The 21,686-nt window shown below is 37.2% G+C and overlaps 2 protein-coding genes across 2 annotated transcripts; one reads left to right on the forward strand and one right to left on the reverse strand.

Moving 5' to 3' along the window:
• Positions 1 to 1,497: 1,497 nt before the first annotated feature.
• Positions 1,498 to 2,847, forward strand: fabp7a (fatty acid binding protein 7, brain, a). The gene is made up of 4 exons (XM_071902193.1): positions 1,498 to 1,636; positions 1,876 to 2,048; positions 2,213 to 2,314; positions 2,602 to 2,847. Exons 1-4 carry the CDS (start codon positions 1,564 to 1,566, stop codon positions 2,650 to 2,652), a joined length of 399 nt encoding a protein of 132 aa, XP_071758294.1. The 5' UTR covers positions 1,498 to 1,563; the 3' UTR covers positions 2,653 to 2,847.
• A 5,425-nt stretch (positions 2,848 to 8,272) lies between these two features.
• On the reverse strand, positions 8,273 to 15,677 carry LOC139914036 (uncharacterized). Its single transcript, XM_078289683.1, has 22 exons — positions 15,641 to 15,677; positions 15,286 to 15,327; positions 15,104 to 15,151; positions 14,938 to 15,006; positions 14,703 to 14,750; positions 14,552 to 14,596; positions 14,412 to 14,453; positions 14,252 to 14,320; positions 13,661 to 13,708; positions 13,351 to 13,401; positions 12,394 to 12,441; positions 12,066 to 12,098; positions 11,920 to 11,973; positions 11,750 to 11,797; positions 11,503 to 11,547; positions 10,261 to 10,308; positions 9,763 to 9,804; positions 9,268 to 9,315; positions 9,088 to 9,129; positions 8,936 to 8,980; positions 8,802 to 8,837; positions 8,273 to 8,630 (listed from the first exon to the last, which is right to left on the reverse strand). Exons 4-22 carry the CDS (start codon positions 14,945 to 14,947, stop codon positions 8,545 to 8,547), a joined length of 888 nt encoding a protein of 295 aa, XP_078145809.1. The 5' UTR covers positions 14,948 to 15,006; positions 15,104 to 15,151; positions 15,286 to 15,327; positions 15,641 to 15,677; the 3' UTR covers positions 8,273 to 8,544.
• Positions 15,678 to 21,686: the final 6,009 nt, after the last annotated feature.

Here is a 21,686-nt window from a genome sequence, read left to right on the forward strand (position 1 = left end):
CACCCTATTCTATTCTGTTCTGTTCTATTCCATTCTATATGCAAACACTTTGCAAAACACTTGAATGAGCATCACCCAGAATTGAGAGAACAATCCTAGCATTGACAATACTGCCCTCTAGTGGTGACAGGACGAACTGAAATAAATATAATAAATAATGATAAAAAATGCATACCTGTCAGCATTGGGCTTTGAAAATAAGGGAGATTTTCCGGGACCCCCACCCGACCATAATTTTTACATTATAAAAGGGATTTCCTCTCTCTGTTCCAGAGATCTACCAACTAGCATGTTGGTTGACATCTTTTTTCCCACTGTGACCAATACTGAACTCCACCCTAAACCTTGCAAAACGGATGGTTGTTTCCCAACATACTTCTGGTCAGGAATGGATAAATAGTCTCCCAAGTGTCTAAATATCTATATAGATATTTAGCTTTTTTTTGCTGGCGTCTGATCAGGGACGGACTGGGACAAGAAAATGGCCCTGGACTTTTTGACCCAGACCGGCCCACATCCAGCCTGCGGATATTTCACCATCCCCACCCCACTGATGCATAGGCTACATGAATAGCAAGACTTAGTGTCACTACTAATACACTATATAAATTAGTACTACATACGGTTTGTCGCCAGCAGACCACCACTGTGAGGAGACCACAACATTGAGCATTTAGTGCATCATGATAAAGGGCTATATTTGAAAAGGCGATATAATCTGTATCAATAGGCCTACAAATGAAATCAGTCAGGGATTGCCATTGCCATTTTTAGCACTTTAATTTGGTAACTTTCAACAATAAATATTTAAATTAACCAACACCAAGTAACAATAAATTCTAATAAACTATAACTTTGTCTAATAACAAACTATAAACAATTAAAAGGTGGAGTAAAGGGGTGGACTGAGCCTCTTGATGCCGTTCCACCGGCAATGGAAATGCTGCTGGCTTGCACTACTGAAAAGGTCAGTCATTTTTGCGCATTTTGATGCCTCGAGCTTCACCTGTCTCTCTCTCTCTCTCTCTCTCTCTCTCTGTCTCTCTCTATCTCTCGCTCACCCCCCCCCCCCCCCCCCTCTCTCTCTCTCTCTCTCTCTCTCTCTCTCTCTCGCTCACTCACCCCCCCCCCCTCGCTCTCTCTCTCTCTCTCTCTGTATAACTCTAAAAATAAAAAAAGGGAAATACGGGAGATTTACGGGGAAAATTACCAAACGGGAGCACGGCGGGAGAGGGGGTGAAAATACAGGAGAAACCCGGGAAAAACGGGAGAGTTGGCAGGTCTGAAAATGACCAACTTGATCATCATTATTCATACAAAGCCATAAATTAGCGGCACGTTACCAATTTCTCACCACCCTCCAAGACCAATCACAGCTCAGAAAGCGTCCCAAACATCCAACCAGATCACAAGCTCAGACTTTTAATCCCCGCCCCTTTTTACAGTATTAATTTGGCAGGCAGCGTGGCATGCGGTAGATTTACTGTACGGAGACCAGAGGTTGTCTGTCAGCATCACACTAACTTCTCAGTCATCTTGTATCGGACTAACAATCTCGGCAAAATGGTTGATGCATTCTGCGCCACATGGAAACTGATCGAAAGTGAGAACTTTGATGACTACATGAAGGCACTTGGTGAGTATTTTTTTTTTTTTACTAAATGTATAGATAATTTTATGTAGTGTGAGCGACGCTTTCTACATTATTCTCCTGCAGAAAAGCTTTTCTTTCACCGGGATAATATTATTTCATATTTTCACTTTCAGTAGAGAAAATTCATAGTTCATCTATTGTCATGCTTGATGTCACACCACCAAACTGAATCAGGAGCATCACTGCAGCCGCACAGTTGGAATAATCTGATTTCTGAACAGGTGTCGGTTTTGCCACAAGACAAGTGGGAAATGTCACCAAGCCGACTATTGTGATCGGCCAGGAGGGAGACAAGGTGGTGGTGAAAACCCTCAGCACCTTCAGGAACACCGAGATCTCCTCCAAACTGGGAGAGGAGTTTGACGAGACCACGGCTGATGACCGCAATGTCAAAGTAAGCTGAGTGCCATCTGTGACAGCTGTGCATCATCCGCACTGAGCCCTGTGCAGCCAGTAAGAGTGTGTGCAGTCTTTAAAACTGTAAAGTGACTGCTCTCATACTGTATCCCAAAAGATTTTCCTCACAGTACTAAGACAAAATGTTGCCTCTGCTTGCAGTCGACCCTCTCCATGGATGGAGACAATCTCGTGCATGTGCAGAAGTGGGATGGCAAAGAAACTAAATTTGTCAGAGAAATCAAGGATGGGAAGATGGTGATGGTGAGATTGAATTAAAAAAGACACATAACATGATGGAGTATGGTATAAACCCTGCAGTGATAAATAAACTTTTTTGTACTCATCTTTATGATTACATTTATTTACAAATTATAAAGTAATTTGTGGAGATACACCAATTCATATCAGAATGAAGCAACTTGACAAGAGACAACATACTGCATTGCATACATGGTTTTCTATGCAGTGCATTAGAATCATACAGCCACATTTTACCTCCCATTTACATAATATGTGCTGTCTTTTGCTTTTTGCCCTCTCTGCCTCAGACCCTGACCTTTGAGGGAGTCCAGGCTGTCCGCACATATGAGAAGGCGTAACTTTCCCAGCGTCCGCGACTAATCAAATCATCCCAGCACTGCGAATGGTCAAGGAGCCGCTCCATCTTCCAATTATTGTTTTTACTGTACTGCAGTGATTTGCACTTGTTGTAACATGAGATAAATATTTTGGGGAAATCTTCTTTTTGTAAGGTATTTTGTATAAGAAATTCAGAAATTGTTGCACAGACTCATATTTTGAAGGGACTAAATTTTTTCGTACTGATCCATCCTGTGTATCACATGTGAAAAAGGGAGAAAATAAATTACTTGACTAAGCCTTCTTCATGTCATTTGTCAGTTGATCTTTAAAAGTCACCACAGCGCAGCACCAGCAGTACCACTCATCTCAAAAGAGCAGCCGCTTTCACTGAAGTTCTCTCTTTTTTTTTTCTTGCAAATTTGTATGCAGTCCTACATTTATTCCCGAATGTGTCAGCCCAAATAGAGAGAGAAAGAGCAATGGTGTCTTTGTGATAGGTCAGCTCCAGGTGACAGCTGGGTGCTGATCGGCCCCGCAGCACTCAGTGTGGCCGCTGAACTCATACTAGAGGGAATGCCCTCCAGTAACCCCTAGATGGCAGGGGACAGCAAGGAGTACGGGGGGGAGGAGAGGGATGATGTCACTGGCCTTGGGATAATCTGGTTTAAGTTGTGGTGTCATTACGTAGAAGCATCTTTCGATAGTGGTGGACCAACCCTGTGAGAACATGATGTGGCATGGCATGGCATGACAGGCAGACGGCCACAAGGGCAAGGTGCTGCATGTGGGCAGGACAGTTTGTATCGGTCCAGTATCCCACGGTTATTTGTTTAAAATCATTCAACTGTCCCAAAAAATTAATATGCCATATGTCCACAAGCCTTTATAATCTCCATCTGTCATGCTTTACATTTTGGATAAACAAAGGGGGGTTTACACTTTATTATTAATTAGTGGTGATGCTGCAACACTCTCTCCATGCCATGCTCAGCTTAATTTCACCAGCTCCCTCATCAATCCCCCGTCTTTCCCACATGGAAAGAGCAAGCTGCAGCCTTCCTGTCCCGCTCCGTACGCTGCGTCCAGCCTACTGAATACTACGACTACAAGTGGCCATTCTTCTCATTTCAACACACAGGCTGCCAAGTTGTTGGCTGCTTTTGAATAGACTGGCACACAAAAAACTATGGTAACTGGAGTGGAACTTATTTGGCCGTTGCCTGCTGAATTAATTTCAAACAAAATTTGCCCTTACGCTCCATTTAAAATGTGCCAAAAAAATTGCCACTGTACGCCTACTGTACAGCAAAATTCATTTGAATATGAACTATATAGTTAAAGACAAGTTTAGACAAGTTTATCTCACATAATATTCACAGTGGCACAATCACATCAAGTCACTTTGAAAGAAAGGGGAGCTTATCATTCCAGGAGGGAGAAAGAGTGAGAGAGAGAGAGAGAGAGAGAGAGAGAGAGAGAGAGAGAGAGAGAGAGGGAGAGAGAGAGAGAGAGAGAGAGAGAGAGAGAGAGTTCAGTTCAGTATCTTCCCAGGAGAGCAGCAGGCCTCTTTGTGTGGAATCTGTGTCAGTGGCGTAAACTGACCTGTAGTAACCCCTCTCTGGTCTCATTAGAGAAATACAGTGTGAAGACCTGCCCGTTTATATCCTCCTCAATTCAATTACGTCTTTCTTTCGCTCTCTCGCTCTGTCTCCCCCCCAACACACACACACACACACACACACACACACACACACAAAGACCCGTGAGAGAGAAAGGCAGCGAGAGCATCCTAACTTCCTTCCTATTCACAGTATATGATGACTGCCGGCCTGCATCAGCTGTTTGGGGGGAATAACTCCCATTCTGGAGCTTTCATAACTTTGTGTTCATCAGCCAACAGTCTTTTCTCTCCATCCTTATCATCTATCTTTTAAATCTCTTCTTAAAACTTACTTTTACCGTATGGCCTTTTCATAACCTTTGACTTTTATTCATTTTCCATCCCTGCTGCCTCTTCTGTTATTTATTTATTCCATTAGTTGTTATACCTATGGCTGGATCTATTTATTTTACCTTTATTATCGTTATTTACTTCTATTTTTATTAGTTTTACCTCACTGATCTTTCTATTTTATTGATCTGTCCTTTGTTGTTTTTTTTATCTCTCTTTATTTCAAAGCACTTTGTAACTTTGTTTTGAAAAGTGCTATGTAAATAAAGAATATTATCTTATTGTTATTAATATGACCTTTTAGATTATGTTTATCAAAAGCATCTGGGGAGAGAAATTTGCTTCCCCCACGTGAGTAAAAAAAAAAAAAAGCATTTAAAAGGTTGGAACAGAGTGTAAATCCTATTAACACAGGAACTGGTGACACTGGAGGGGGGGGGGGGGGGGGGCATTACTGGAAGCACATTTAATGTTATTATGTGTAAGTGTAAAGACAGAGTGTAACTGCATATGTCAGTGTAACTAATGTAACTGCAAATATGCAAATATGAATTGAACTATATGATTTAAACCTGGAAGTAAAGCCTCATCCATGCCCTGACGTGGACATAAAACTATTACTTTTTATTGAAACAAGACGTCACAATCAAATTGGTGAATTTTGTGTTTTGCTCAGTGCTAAAACTCTTAATGTCTTTGGTAATAATATAAATGTATGGCAGCTGAGATGCCGATCACTGCTGCCATCCACTGTGAAAAAGGCTGCACTACACTATTTCGTAGTCAGCACTTAGAGATAAAAGATATGACACAAAAGGAACGTTTGCATTTCTATTTTTTAATGTCTCTTACAGCATTACTCTTACATTCACAAAAATACTGAAGGTGTAATTGACAAAAGAGAGTATGATACACAATGGGGGCAGCAATTTCAGTAGTAATGGTATTGTATATTTTTCCATCCATTTAACTATTTACAATGAGGTTACTCTGAATATAAATACTTATATACTTGTAATTATAGTGTAAGGAGATACATTTATTGGGTAATAAATAGCCTCGTTCATAACTTCAAGTAACACATTTGGTGCCGCCAGTTGTCCTGCATATTTAAGAGGGAGAAAGTTTCCCTTCTTAAAGTTCCAATTGGAAAATAATAAAAAAAAATGTTACTGATATCACAAAAAAAACATTCGAGAGCATAAAACAAAAACACACACATCATGCACAGTACTTTCAAGGACTGTCAGAGTTCAGACAAACATACAGTGCTTTGATCATTCAGATCATCTAAAGTACCAGTATTGCACATGTATACCTGGTTGAGGTTAGTCTGGAGACACAATTCAGTCAACATGATTGAAATGTAGAATAGTAAAACTCAAATTTGAAATATTTCATCTTTCATCACCATCAATTAAAAATGTCTTTTTTGTTATGGCCGACACCATTTCTTGTTTACTTAAAACTAGTAACTCATAGAAATATGCAAAGACTCACTCACTCTGTCACTGTGGGAACAACACTCACTAAAACTGGAGCATCGCTGTTACCAATCATCACCAATGAAACTCCAGGTGTCAAAATACAATTACTGGAGCCTGAGTTCACTGTGAGTTGCAGAGTGTTATTTGAAAATCAATACACCATACAGTATTATGTTACGTTATTGATGACTAAAGATAAGTGGACTTACATTTGAGTCGACTCAGCATTAACGCACAATGCCACAAGCTGTAACAACTGTCTTCTACGCAGCATATGGAGCACAATGTAAAGAGCCATATGTGGACAGCAGCTGGTACAGGCTAGCTGAGAGATACCAGTCCAGATCCCCAACATGTCACCTCTTCTGCAACTATACGCATGATTAAATGATGTGCAGATATAATTAAAGATGTTAGTGTTTCAACACTAGACTCAAACTTTACTTCAGCATACATTAGCATCAATAGTCAGGTTGTCAAATAAACCTGGAAGAGAGCTGACTGCTATCCTTACACACGTCTTCTTCATCTTTCAGAGTTTCCAAATACATGATTTGGCTATTCAAAATCAGTCTGAAATCATGTAGCCTATTCTGTACATTACATGTACAAGATATACAATTCCTATTTATATTAATGTTCTTATTAGCATAGCTATTATGCAATATAAATTAGAATCTTGATATTAGATATGTATTAATACTATATTAATAATATATGAATAATATGAAAATGCTATAGATGATACTTAAGTTACAACAGGAATTGTATAAGTTAATTGTAAGTTAACCTGAAAAGGTTTCCCTAACTTCCAGCTGCTGTTTGCTTGTTAGTGAAAACCCATTCAGAACAATTCCAAAATGTGTTGACTTTGTTTGTTGTGCACACAGACAAATAGCCGTTGACCAAACTCGTTGACAACAGCATTTTTGGTCTATCAAGGAACAGCTGTTAGCCACAGCAAACATCCCTTTTGATTGACAGAAATTTCATCAAATGTGCCCTACTTTGTACAGTATGTTCCAGTTTGTAAAACATCATTGATTACAGTATTGCAATCCAGTGCAAGACAAAAAATCGACTTATTCGGCATCACATTGACTAAAATCAGTAGCATCAAATTCAAACCTTCAGTAAAGGAATTAGAACAGATTATACAAAGATTGGCTGGAGAACGCTTTTCCAAAATGTGCTTTCCGATACAAAATGAATCTGATATTTGATGTTACCCACTGAAAATGTACATATGATCTCAAACCTCATTCTGAGAGATCAGCCAACGCAGTGCTTGTTATTAGCACCCGTATCAGAACGAGGAGTTGGTACAGATAGATGTTATCGTTTCATAAGACTTTCACATGCCACCACACCTCAAGTCTAACACCCTCTCAGTGTGGAGAGGTGGTCAGGCGGTGTGTTGTGGCGTTGATCAGGGTTTGTTTGGTTCTGTTTGGGAGCTCTCATAGACAGTGCATGGTCATTCCTTTCGACACATAAGAAATACAAAACAAAAGAAGAAAAAAAGTTGGTGCTGTAAGTAGAGGAACAACTTTTTAAAAACACAAAGAGGATCATTTCCCTTTCATTAACAGCTGTGATTCCTTTTGTGCTTTTACAAATACTAATGAAGAGAGAAAAAGAGGAAAATGTGAGAGAAACAAAAAGTAGCATAGAAATGAATGAAAGAATATTAGCAATTATGGAATTATTCATTATAAATATAAATGCTTGATTGTAATCGAAGCATTGAAAGCACAGCAAGCAGGGCATTAAACATTTAGTTAATGCCATTCAAGTTACAACGCAGAAGAAAGCCAAAAACACACTGATGTGTGTAAGCGAAATAACAAATGTGCCACTTTAAACCACTTTTCAAGTAAATATCGACTCGGAGGACTCGGCCCTCTATCAGCCTTGGAGTGGTAAATATGGCATTATTTGTACCCTGTTTACAGTGTAGTTGAACATATTCAATATTACTCTTTTAAAACAATTTGTAACATTGTGCAATAGTATGGAGGTTATCCTTTTTTAGTGTATGATTATAAGAAAATGAAATGAAGTATAAATGTATTAGAAATATTTGCATGTATCCCTGTGAGGGTGCAAATGAATAAACACACAGCCAAAAAGATTAATCTAAATTGTTCCATTTAAAATATTGGATATGCCTTTTATATGCATATCAATCTTTCAAAATAACTCAACACAAACAAAAAAGCAAAAGCAAAAATGGAAAGGAATGACACTGGCTGCATGTATCAGCTACGAGAGCTCGACCAAAGCTGGAACGAAAATAAGAACTGTCCATCACACAAAGTCACCCGTCGTCCTCTGTCGCCCAGGCTTCTCCATTGAAGAGCAATGGTGGACGGCAGGCTGCGTTTCAGCAGTGGACGGCGTGACTTGGCCTTGTCAATATCAGTAAATTGACTCAACACTAAAGTTCAGACTGGATTCAGACTGAAGCCTCATATCTGCAGCGGTGAGAAGGCGTAGAACGGAAACTGGGCCTCATCCTCGTCCACAAAGAAGCACTGGAAGTAGGGCATCTCATCTGTGGGAGGAGCCAAGGGACGGTCAGTACTACTGTATAGTAGAGTATAGTAGAGTATAGTAGAGTATAACATGCTCCCTGCCTTTCCCTGGCATCCAGAGAGAAAACTGTACTTGCAATTTGCACACCTATGTGATATTTCCCATGTAAAAAAAGGGGATTTGTACATACCTTCCATAGCAAAGCTGTCTGTTATAGCAGGCTCTGCTGTAAAAAGGAAAACACAATATTGATCACAACAACAATAAAGCATAGTATCACCATTAAGAGTCTTTTAAAATACAGCACAACTCTACAGTACCTACCTTTTGCTTTCTCTTCTTTGGCGGCTTTCTTCTCAGTAGATTTTTCTACAACAGAAATAGGGATTTTTACCCATGAGTAAATGATGTATTTTGTAAACTCAAAGTGCATTTGTCTGGTCATGATGAATTTAGTTGCTTAATAATCAGGATACCTTTTTTCGCAGGCTCTTGTTTCTCTTTAAGAACTCTGTCCTCTGTAAATGACCACAAAGGGTTAATAATCATAATCAATCAAAATCAATCCAGCAGCTGCTTTGCCCCCTGACAGTGTTTTATCACAGATTGCCTGTGGGATTTTCATAAATTTACAGTTGATTGCATGCACACAATACCTTTCTTTGTTGCAGTGGGTTTGACCTTTTCTTTGGAAACCTGAGGCTCTATTTCACAAATATAAAATGAACATAAGTGAGAGAGATTATGCTTCTGTTTCATTGCCAGGCAAGAAAGTAGTGGTTCATAATTACAGACCTGTCCCATTTTACCCTCCACTGAAGGTAAAAAAGTTTATCTTTCTTGACTGTATTTTTTGTCAGTTTCAGGATGAATAACATGGATGATGGGTTTAGCACCTCCTCAGGACTAATAGTATGTTACGTTATGAAAAAGACATGCTTCAGGTCTGTTGGCATGTTGTGACACATACAGTCTTTAAAAGGGTAAGTACAGAAGATATATGTTCATTATGTAGGGAATTATTACATAACTATGAATTATGTTAGTGTTTATTATCTTTTATCTAATTTGAGTTTGTCTTCAGGAGGCTCAGGTTATTAAACTGGCTCAGACACATTGTGTGAATTTGCCGACAGGAACAAAAAACCTACCTTTCTTTGCAGAAATTGGCATCACATTCTCTTTAGCGGCCTCTGTTATGGTATAAAAAAAGAAAAAAAAGAATTAGACAAAATATCTGTCAATATGCTTCTGTGTAAGATGAAATATGCGAAGGAGACATTTATCAAAAAAGAAAAAAAAAAAACATGGTTGGTGTTATGAAGGTGTTATGGGTCGAGGCTAAGCTGTTGCATATGGAAATGTCTTTTTTTAATTAAAATATGGAAGTCCTATCCACTTCACCCCAGTAATTGAGGATAAGGAAAACAATTGAAAGTTTTGAAAGCCTTGATTATCTGTTTTTAGCAGCTGCTTCAACAGGAGTTGCTATTCTACTGATGCTACAAGTTCTATACGCAACAATGCAAGCATTCACAAAAACATCTAAAAAACATTGTTAACACTACTGAAAATTCGTACATGAATTGAAATGCAGTAGGAAATACAATTGTGATTACAAGTATCGAGATATACTAACAGCACTGTACCTTTCTTCACTGCAACAGGTTTGTCTTTTTCTTTAGGAGTCACTGGTTCTGCAAAACGCAAAATGAGGTCAAATGTGGCCCACAGCACACAGAGCAGTACAGCTGAAGTCAGTCAAACTGTTGTCTGAACCACAGTACTATACACTGCAAAAATACAACTCTTAAAGCTTAAAGCAGCTTGCAGACCCAGAAACACAGAACTGGAAAGCAGTAATCAGTGTTAGAAAGTCCAGCTCTGTTATAGCAGTGAAACACTGTACTGGTACCTTTCCTATCAGCCACTGGTTCGGGCTTTTCTTTAGTATCTCCACAAGAAATGAATCAGATTACTGTAATGATAACCATGTTGTTCTGATCAAGTATTATGCTTAATTCATTGTCCATTTTTGTACAGATTAACTGATGCATCTGATGATGGTGCACGGAGCCAGATGACCGTTCATTTTCACTGTTCTTTACAGGCGCGGATTCAGCCTTCTTTTAGGCTTTTAAGTCTCTGCACCTCCTTAAATCGAAGAGTTAAACCAATTTCATATACAGCAGGGAAAATATTCTCAACCTTTATCAGCAACAAGTTTAACTTTTTCCTTTGATGCTTCAGGCTCTAGAACAAGTCAAATTTGACTTGTTTTCAAACTCAAGATAACTCAAAGACCACTAATAGGATTTACATGCAGGATGAGGAATGTAATCTATTAGAGACTAATCTACTAATCTACTGTAACCTGATTACTTTCAGATACTTTTGGATTACTCTGCTTCCAAAATGATTTGTGTATTGTTAATTTCATAAATGAGTAATCCAACAAGTACTTTTACATATTACAGTGAGCATCATTTTGTAATCAGATTACTGTGTGATCACATTACATGTAACCCATTAAGCCCCAGTTACATGGGTTACATGAATTGCCGCCTCTACTGAAGCACCACAAATGTACCTTTCTTCACACGGATTGGTTTGGTCTTTTGCCTAGAGATGGCTGGGCCATCAGGAAGAAAATGCAATTTATAAAAACATACAATTCCTTTATTTTATTTGTGAAAGTATTTAAGTACTGTGTATATTCAAAGGGCTGTAGACGTTAACATCTGGTTAACATCGCCTCCAATGCATCACCAAATGTATCGTTGACATATAGAGCTGAAAAACCTATATCACTATTCTTGTTGCATGATAAATTAATCAAACAGTTTGTGTATTAACAGTAATGTGAGAAATAAAAATTGTTGGTATTGTACCTTTAGTAACGGCTGGTTTGACCTTCTCCTTTGGGACTTCAGGCTCTAAAAAAATAACCAGGAAGAAAGTAAAGATATCAGAAAATAAGTTGTTTAGGTATTTGTTGATGCTCAGTGAACAGCTTTGTTATTATGTACTTTGGTGACAAGTTAGAGTTGTTTTAGTAATATTACTATACAGTATAATTAAATGATCATGATGATCTTTTAAGCTAAAACCCCAGAAATTCATCTGTCAGCAGGCTACCTTTCTTCACAAGGACTGGTTTGACCTTTTCCTTCCTTGCTTCAGGTTCTTTTTGAGAAGGAGCAAATTCAAATGCAAAGCCATAATTCACAATGATGAATTTGAGTGAACAAGACAAATTGTAATGCTTTAGATGTTTCGTTACTTTTTTTTTTAAATAAAAGAGGTACCTTTCTTTTCAGCAGCTGGTTTGGGCTTCTCCTTTGTAACCTCAGGTTCTGCATCTAACACAGGATGGTCTTGAATTAATTATTGTGTCAAGGACAGTCAAACAGCTTTTTGTCATATAATGATTGATAGATAATTATTACAGCACCTTTTTTGGCATGAACTGGCTTGACCTCAGGTTCTGAGAAAAGCACGAAAAACAAGTAATATGTTAGTATAAGCCTCTCAGCGTGTTGAGTCTTGCTCTATTGATGTATACAAAGGAGTAACTAAACTCACCACTGAGTGAAAGTATGCCACATTTTTTAAATATTGGATTAAGGTGTTTTAACATCATGACAGCATATGTAAGCATATAGAAACTTACGTGGAAACCTAGCTTGGATGTTTGCAGAAATGTTATGATACTGTCTTGGATCTGAATAATCTGAATATGCAGAATATAAACTGTTAGGGAGGGAAAGTTCAATCAGCACCTTTCTTTGAGACTTTTGCCTTTGCCTTCTCTTTTGCAACATCAGCTTCTACATTAAAAAGAAACAAGGGAAAATGTCACAACAGATATATTTGAAAAGCTACAACCCTAGAAAGTAGAAAGCGATTCACACCCTATGTTAAATATGCAGGTTTTGGGTTAGATAAAGCATATGGTCACTGTTTTCATTAACTAAGAAAAACAACCTTGGTTTAGCTTGATGACAAAGCATTTTGAGTTTGCCCAATGGCTCCTGAAAGGGTTTCATAAGCCCAAGAGGTTGAAGAATTTTCTCAACCCATAGAGGAGCTTGTAATCCCTCAACCGAAGTTAAAACGTGAAAAATCACCAAAATGGGACTTTCACAGTTTTACAACAGTGATATATAAACACATAATGGGTATCCGCAACTCAATATTTTGTACTAGCTCCACAGCACACATTTTCTCAACATGTTTTTGGAATTGAAATAATATTCACTGAATAGAAATCATTTAATTAAACTGAATGCCTGTGAAACCAGTTTAAAATATTTTGAGCTCAGTGTTGCCATTATCCTGCGGCAGGCTAACATGTAGACTGGGTGAGCATATCATCAACAGTTACTTTTCAGGAGAACAGTCAGTCACTAAATTAATCATGACTAATATTGCCACAGTACTGCTGACAATTAGTATTTTTATGGTGTAGTACATTTGCAGAGTATGACAAATAAGCACAATAAACACTATAAACACTATAAACACCACACTTCTGCTGTATACCTTTCTTCTTTTCAGCAGATGTAGGCTTTTTCTTGGAAACAGGTGCTAGAATAATACATGTGTGGTCCCATTAACTCTAATGCATACAGTTAAATGAGAAACTATCATTACAGAAAATATTACTTAATTTAAAATGAAAGAGAAACAAAACACAATGTGAAAGAAATCAAAGAAAATACTTTAGAGAAACAAACCTTTTGTGGGAGTCACTGGTTTGGCCTTCTTCTCCTTGGGAGGCTCGGCTTCTAAAGCAAAAAATATCAACCATTGTCAGTCTATTTGGCTGCAATGGTAGCCAGTTCAGTTTATCCAAAAACCAAAAAGTCTGACGATGCATAACTTGAACATTTGTATATTACCTAAACAAATGAAAACAGAACTTCGGAAATCAGAGAGATGCAGGAAATATCGTTGATAAATAATTCAATCAAATGTGCCATTTAGGTCACATATGATACTTGACTTTGATAAAATGTTTACACTGTGTACACTTTTTCAAACTACCTTTCTTTGTAGGTGCTGGTTTGACTTTCTCCTTTGGAGTCACAGGCACTGAGACGCAGAAAGAATTACAGCTTAAAGATCTGAGTTTGTATAACAGACGCACAATGATACATTTTAATAACAACACAAATTAAATTTAGGCATTAGGAACAATGCAATTTTAAATGAATGCACACATCATTCCCAATAATGCCTCATATCCCGAATTAAGGTCATTCAAAATAATCTGTTTGTACTGTATATATCTAATCCTAATCACATGCATGATTAAACAGAATGCTCTGAATATTTCCATGGAAACCGAGCTTATGCAGACCACAGAAAATACTAAATGGGATAAAGTGTTTACATGCCTCAGTATCCCAACTAACACTGGAATATCCTCATGTTTCCTATAATCGGGTTATAATTATATCTTGGCTATACAGGCAGGAAACATGATGAAAATGGAATCTGATATTTGTATGAATAAACTCATAAATAGAATACTGAGCACCTTGAATAAAAATATTGATTTGCATAAAAAAAGATGCAATTACTTTTTAGTATAGGGTAACTTAAATAGACTTAAAACGTAAAAAATAGATATACCTTTCCTCAGTGGCACAACCTTGACCTTCTCCTTTGTTAGAGAGACATTTTTGGGTGGGACTTCTGCCTCTGTGAGAAATAATGGATGAATACTATATGAGAATCAATTGCTTGATAATTAAAAAAAAGCAAACATAAAAGTTGATCGGTGTCCTCTTACCTTTAATTACTGGAGGTGGTTTTGCCTTGGGTGCAACAGCTTCTAAGTGAAGAAGTTTTAGATATATTATTCCAGATAAGAAGTTAGGTTATAACCAGACACACTGAGACAGTGAAGCCAAATGGAAACCTCAGCCTTACCTTTCTTTGGTGGAGTTGGCTTAGTCTTTTCTTTTGAAACCTCAGCTGCTAAAGCAAACATATAATATATGAATTCCTCTATTCAAAGCCGAAACCTTGGGCTATAGTAAACATTTTGATCCTTGAAATATTTCTACAGAATGTGCCGTACCTTTCTTTGCAGGTACTGCCTTGGCTTTCTCCTTTGGCACCTCAACTTCTGAATCAAAAGAAAGCGAATATTGTATGTTTTGAAAAGCTAAACAAAAAAATGCATGTCTTTCTTTGCAAGGCTTGGTTTGCAAAGGTCACTTAGGCATGCAAGGACTGGTAGGTACTAATATCTGAAACATGATTTCTGCAGTGGCAACACTAATAAAAGAAAAGATGAATATGGAAATGAATACCCTTCTTCATAGGCACTATTTTGACTCTCTCCTTCACCAGAGAGGCATTTCTGTGGGCGCCCTCATGTTCTGTCAACACAAATTGGAAAATAAAATCCATATCATTGCAGTTTAAGTTAAAGTAAAGTTTAATATTTCATATATATCATGGCATGTACAGTCTTACCTTTTTTCAAGATGGCTGGTTTGGTCTTTTCTTTGGGAGCAGCAGCCTCTGTATGATGAAAACTACGTTACTTACTTTGTTCCAGCAGGCTAGGGTTATTGCCATTATAGCAAATATTTGCTTTGATCTTTGAAGATGAAAATATCATGAAAAAGTTATAGCTTGTAAATTCATGAATATACCTTTCTTAGCAGGAGCTGCTTTGGCTTTTTCCTTTGGAACTTCTGTGTCAAAAAAAACAAGGGAGAAGAAAGGAGATTCTACTATTAGACTCTTATATTTCTTTTTCTTTTCCCCCCCTTATATTTCCAGTCAGTCTGTTGCTTTGATAAATAAACCCATTACCTTTCTTTGTAGATGTTACCTGCGTCATTTGCTTAGTTAAAGTAACTTCAGAATTTGCTTTATAGCCTGATAACCTGATGATGTTGCTGTGTAAAGTCTGTATTATACACAAACGGTGCATACCACATTACTGCTTTAACTTCGTATCCCTGAATATTATGCAGTAAAAATAAAAAGCAGAAAAATCTATACCTTTCTTTATAGGAGCAGCCTTCTCCTTGTCAACGACAGCATCTAAATATGTCAAAATCAGAGTATTTAACCACATGCAAACACACACAAAATAAATAAATATCTTTTCAGCTGTTGCAATGTTTACAGTCTTATGTATGGAAGGTGCTGAAGAATTATGTTTACATAAAATATGTATTATGTACTGCAAGGACAATTATTCTGAAAAACATGTTGTTACCCTTCTTTGCAGGAGCTCGTTTGACTTTTTCTTTGGTAACTTCAGCATCTAAAATAGAAAATAACATGGTGACTAACTGATCAAACGAGACAAGTCACTCATCATCACTCCTGTTTCATAACATTAGAGATAAAAATGTGAGCAGCAACAGAAAGAGAAACAAATATGATAATAAATAATAAGCAACACAGAAAATGTATCACAATCTTTTTGGAGATAGTGCAAAATACTGCAGCAAACATAATAGTTACATACCTTTCTGAACTGGAGCGGGTTTGGGCTTTTCTTTAGAAACTTCAGCTTCTACTGTAAAAGATGTGAATAAAACATTGCCATCACGAATTTACATACATATCATCCATAAAGGCTTTTGAAATCAGGCCTACCTTTCTTCACAGGGGTTGGTTTGTCCTTTTCCTTCACTGCATCAGTGTCTGTGGAAAAAAAGATGAATGTACATGTAGTCTTCATGGCAACAATCATAGCTGATGGGCTTTCCATTTTCTTAGCAGGTGTTGGTTACAGCTTAATATTGTCTTAAAGAATTGCCATTCAAATGGACGCCTTTCTGCCCGTCCCTGTTACTACTGAACTTTGGAGCGACATGTGCTGTAATTAGGATTTTCATGGGTTTTAGATAGGATTTTCTTGTTGTATATCCCTCTCTGAGAGAGACACAAATGTAACTGTAATGCATATTCAGTATGTTTCTCCCAAACTGGTAAAATGCAGTCAGCGAGTCTTTGCATTACCAGTTTTTGCAGGTTCAGGTTTGATTTTTTCCTTTGGTTCCTTGGGCTCCTTGGGAGCTGCCACTGGTGGAAAATTATGACAACAAAAGACTCTTAAAAGCTAAACTTTTGTACTGCCTTAAGTTCATAAGGTATAAATAAAGCTTACTGATAATTAATTTTAATTTTATCTGTATATACAGCATAGCACATTGTATAGCACAGTTACACATAGCCATCTTCAGTGTTTTGTGTGTTTTCATTTTGAGGTGAAAAAGAGAGCAGAGGCTCCAAGATTTATAAAATAACATGCTAACTATCAAGAAAATGACACTGCCATCACAAAATGCCATTTCTGTTTTGAATAGCCTATATGATTTTAATACTGTAAATATGTTGCAGAACACATGAAATGTCACCACCATAAGATTAAAATCAATGCATGATATCTACCTAGAATATGATTAAGTTGTTCTTTTGTTGATAGTGTGATAGCTAAAAAGTGTCAGAATTGAAATTGACAAACGAAACAAAGGAAAAAAGATCATGGCAGTACCTTTCTTTTCAGGTTCTGGTTTGGCTTTGTCTTTAGGCTTTTCAGGAACCTTTACTTCTGTGGAAAATGTAAAAATATCATTCATTAGATAGTTTGACTCACAAGGTTTAGTGCATTCTTCTAGAATTATTATTATTATTTGTTGTTTTGTTGTTGTTGTTGTTGTTGTTATTAAGGCTACATGTAATGGTGCAGTACAAACATTTTTTTTAGTACCTTTCTCTGCAGGTTCAGGTTTACTTTTCACCGTAGGCTCTATCAAACAAGGACAACACTTGGTTAAAAGAGGGTGGAATTTAATTAATCCGATAATATATTTGTTTCAATTAAAGTAAGTAATGTGTGGATCTTTGATTGTATTGCTAAACAAAAGTTTTAAATATACTGTGAAGCTGTAGATGGTTTGCCTACATTTGGTTTGTTTATTTAAACTGACACAATAATCTAAGATATAATGCTGAGGATTGAGTATTGTATTGAAATAGATAGTTAGCAATTGATTACCTTTTATCACAGCCAGTGGCTTGGCCTTTTCTTTTGGAGCCTTGGGTTCTATAATAAACATCAAGATATTTATGCAAACAGTGTAGGACCTTGTTTTTTCAACATTTATTTTAACTATTTGGATATCCACATCCCACATATAAGTTTTCTTTAAAGTGAGTTTCCTTCTGCTCTTCTACATGCTTCTTTTTTGTTTAGTATAAAATTACAAAATTATCACATTGCAAAGTTAAATATGTGAACATGCTTGTTAGAAATGCATAATAATTACAGTAGCTGTCAAAATGACATCAGTTTGTCACTTCAGCTTGATAAACCCTGAGCTTTGTTAATACTGCATACTAGAGTGCAGGTCATGACAAACAGCAGCTTAGTCTGTCTAGCTGAGTTCTGCGTTTGATATTATTTGACATTATTGATGCCAATCAAGATAAGCAGGATTGGGAATTTTATATAGCTTTTTATACCTTTTTTCTCAGCAGGTGCCTTCTTTTCAGGAAGTTCAATCTTTTTGTCTTCCTTTACCTCTTCAAGAACTCTTTTCCTGGTCTGTTCCTCTAAATACCCAAATTAGGGAAATTATTAATTGTACGGTAACCATCATAGTAGCTTATTATATGAACTATCATATTAACATATTTCAGAAGTAACATATAGTCATAGTCATATAATTTATTTTTGTTTAACCTCAAACACATATAATGGCATATTTGATAGATCGAGAAAACCTTTTCTCTAGAGGACGTCAAAGCTGCATTGTGCAGCTGCATTGCTGCAGTTTGCTTGGGCTTACATTGTTGTACCTTTGGCTAAATGAATGTCTGAATTTCATGATAAACACAGTTTTATGATGGCTCGACATGCTTTCCATTTCTCCCAGAGAGTCTTACTAACTTCAAGCTGCAATTTTGCAATTAGATATCAGATTTTAAAATGTCATAAATTAGCAGGGAAGGGCAGGTCAAGTCAAATTTAAGTCAAGTAAGAATTTCAGTGGTCATTTCTATGGCTTGAAAGGGGCATTAAGTAATCTATGACCTGTATCGCTCTCTATTGGCGACCAGTAGGAATTGCAACACCATTGATATAATTTATCTCCTCTACACAAGTCTAAGACACAGACCCCACCACTCCCACCCCCTTGAGTGGAGATGCTTGTAATTGACACAAACAATACAGTCACAACTTCACAACAGATAGAGAGTTGCACAGGTTGAATAGGTTGGGTGTGGATTGGGAGCGTCTTGAAATTCCAATGGGCAAAACAGAGTATGGGCCGAACAGTGAGTTTTGAAAGCCAGAGATCTCAACACCTGGTTAAGTAATCGTTGAGTCAATGGTATTGATCAATAACCATGTCAACCCCCTGCAGATATATTATGATCATTTTGCGCTATAGGCTGTAAAGATTTTACTTATTGCCCTTTTAAATATAGCCTTGTTTATTATCCCTCTTGATCCAAGATATTTTAGAGATAGTACAATGCTTAAAATTGTACAAACTGCAGCTTTAAGTTTGCATACTGTTGGGTTGAGTGGCCTGTTACTCACCTGTTTTTGTAACATTTTTCAGGACAGGGACAACCTCCTTCTTGACAGCTTTCAGCACCTTGACTGGCTTCTTGGGTTCATCGGCTGAAATAAAGGGGAGAAAGCCGATGCCACAATTTCAGTGTCACACTGTTGTATTTTAAGCTTTTTTTTTCCCCACGGCGCAGCCGAGGGCATCATGAGGCAAATTCAGGTCAGGCAGTCAGTCACTCAGTCAGTCAGGTAACGCTTAGTGAGATGATGTGCTTTGTCAGATGGCCTCTAGAGGGCGGTTATTGCCATTATAGCAATTATTTGCTTTGATCTTTGAAGATGAAAATATCATGAAGAGGTTATAGCTTGTAAATTCATGAATATACCTTTCTTAGCAGGAGCTGCTTTGGCTTTTTCCTTTGGAACTTCTGTGTCAAAAAAAGAAGGGAGAAGAAAGGAGATTCTACTATTAGACTTTTATATTTCCACTCAGTCTGTTGCTTTGATGTATGTAATAAACCATTACATTTCTTTGTATTTGTTACCTTTGCCATTTGCTTAGTTAAAGTAACTTCAGAATTAACTTTATAGCCTGATAACCTGGTGATGTTTCTGTATAAGGTTTGTATTATACACAAATAGTGCGCACCACATTGCTGCTTTAACTTTGCATCCCTGAATATTATGCAGTAAAAATAAAAAGCAGAGAAATCTATACCTTTCTTTATAGGAGCAGCCTTCTTCTTGTCAACGTCAACATCTAAATATGGCAAAATCAGTATTTATCTTTTAAATTTTTTAAAATTTTAAATTTTTTTAGAGTATTTAACCACACGCAAACACAAACATATATGCACACAATATGGAAGGTGCTGAAGTATAATATGCTTACATAAACTGTACATAGTCTGCAGTCAAATAAAAAATAGGTATTATGTACTGCAAGGACAATTATTCTGAAAAATATGTTGTTACCCTTCTTTGCAGGAACTCGTTTGACTTTTTCTTTGGTAACTACAGCATCTAAAATAGAAAATAACATGGTGACTAACTGAACAAATGAGACAATTCACTCATCATCACTCCTGTTTCATAACATTAGAGATAAAAATGTGAGCAGCAACAGAAAGAGAGACAAATATGATAATAAATAATAAGCAACACAAAAAATGTATCAACATCTTTTTGGAGATAGTGCAAAATACTGCAGCAAACATAATGGTTATATACCTTTCTGAACTGGTGGGGGTTTGGGCTTTTCTTTAGAAACTTCAGCTTCTACTGTAAAAGATATGAATAAAACATTGCCATCACGTATTTACATACATATCATCCATAAAGGCTTTTGAAACCAGGCCTATGATCATTTTGCGCTATAGGCTGTAAAGATGTTACTTATTGCCCCTTTAAATATAGCCATGTTTATTATCCCTCTTGATCCACGATATTTTAGAGATAGTACAATGCTTAAAATCGTACAAACTGCAGCTTTAAGTTCGCATACTGTTGGGTTGAGTGGCCTGTTACTCACCTGTTTTTGTAACATTTTTCAGGACAGGGACAACCTCCTTCTTGACAGCTTTCAGCACCTTGACAGGCTTCTTGGGTTCATCGGCTGAAATAAAGGAGAGAAAGCTGATGCCACAATTTCCGTGTCACGCTGTTGTATTTGAAGCTTTTTTTTTCCCACAGCGCAGCCGAGGGCATCATGAGGCAAATTCAGGTCAGGCAGTCAGTCACTCAGTCAGTCAGTCAGTCAGGTAACGCTTAGTGAGATGATGTGCTTCGTCAGATGGTCTCTAGAGGGTGTTTTTGACTGTGTGATGCAATGTTTCCCATACAGAGGCACAAAATCAAAAGTTGCTCACTGTACAGAAATGGATCTAAATCGATCTCTAATGCGCCTGATGTGCGCATCACGTCATGTCTGTAATTTGGAGATGTACAGACAGCAGACCAGCAGCATTGAACTCAATCCACAGAGTCTCTAGGTGTGAAAACAAAAGTGAAACTTAACATTCCACAGTCAGTAACGGGGATTTGCAGACAGTAACTCTTCTTTGCTGCACTACAAACTTTAACGGTAGGTGCCTTTATCGTTTACGGAGCCCCTAAAGTCCCGAAAGGTGATATTTTTTTTATCTTGTAAGCACAAGTTAATTATCTTGTGTGCACAAGGTGATATTTTTTTATCTTGTAAGCACAAGTTAATTATCTTGTGGGAACAAGTTATTATCTTGTGCGCACAAGACAATTAACTTGTGCGCACAAGATAAAAAAATATCACCTTGTGCACACAAGATAATTAACTTGTGCGCACAAGATAAAAAAATGTCACCTTGTGCGCACAAGTTAATTATCTTGTGCGCACAAGATAATAACTTGTTCCCACAAGATAAAAAAATGTCACCTTGTGCGCACAAGTTAATTATCTTGTGCGCACAAGATAATAACTTGTTCCCACAAGATAATAACTTGTTCCCACAAGATAATTAACTTGTGCGCACAAGA

Source organism: Centroberyx gerrardi, chromosome 17 (assembly GCF_048128805.1).
Source record: "Centroberyx gerrardi isolate f3 chromosome 17, fCenGer3.hap1.cur.20231027, whole genome shotgun sequence".
NCBI classification, from domain to species: Eukaryota; Metazoa; Chordata; class Actinopteri; order Beryciformes; family Berycidae; genus Centroberyx; species Centroberyx gerrardi.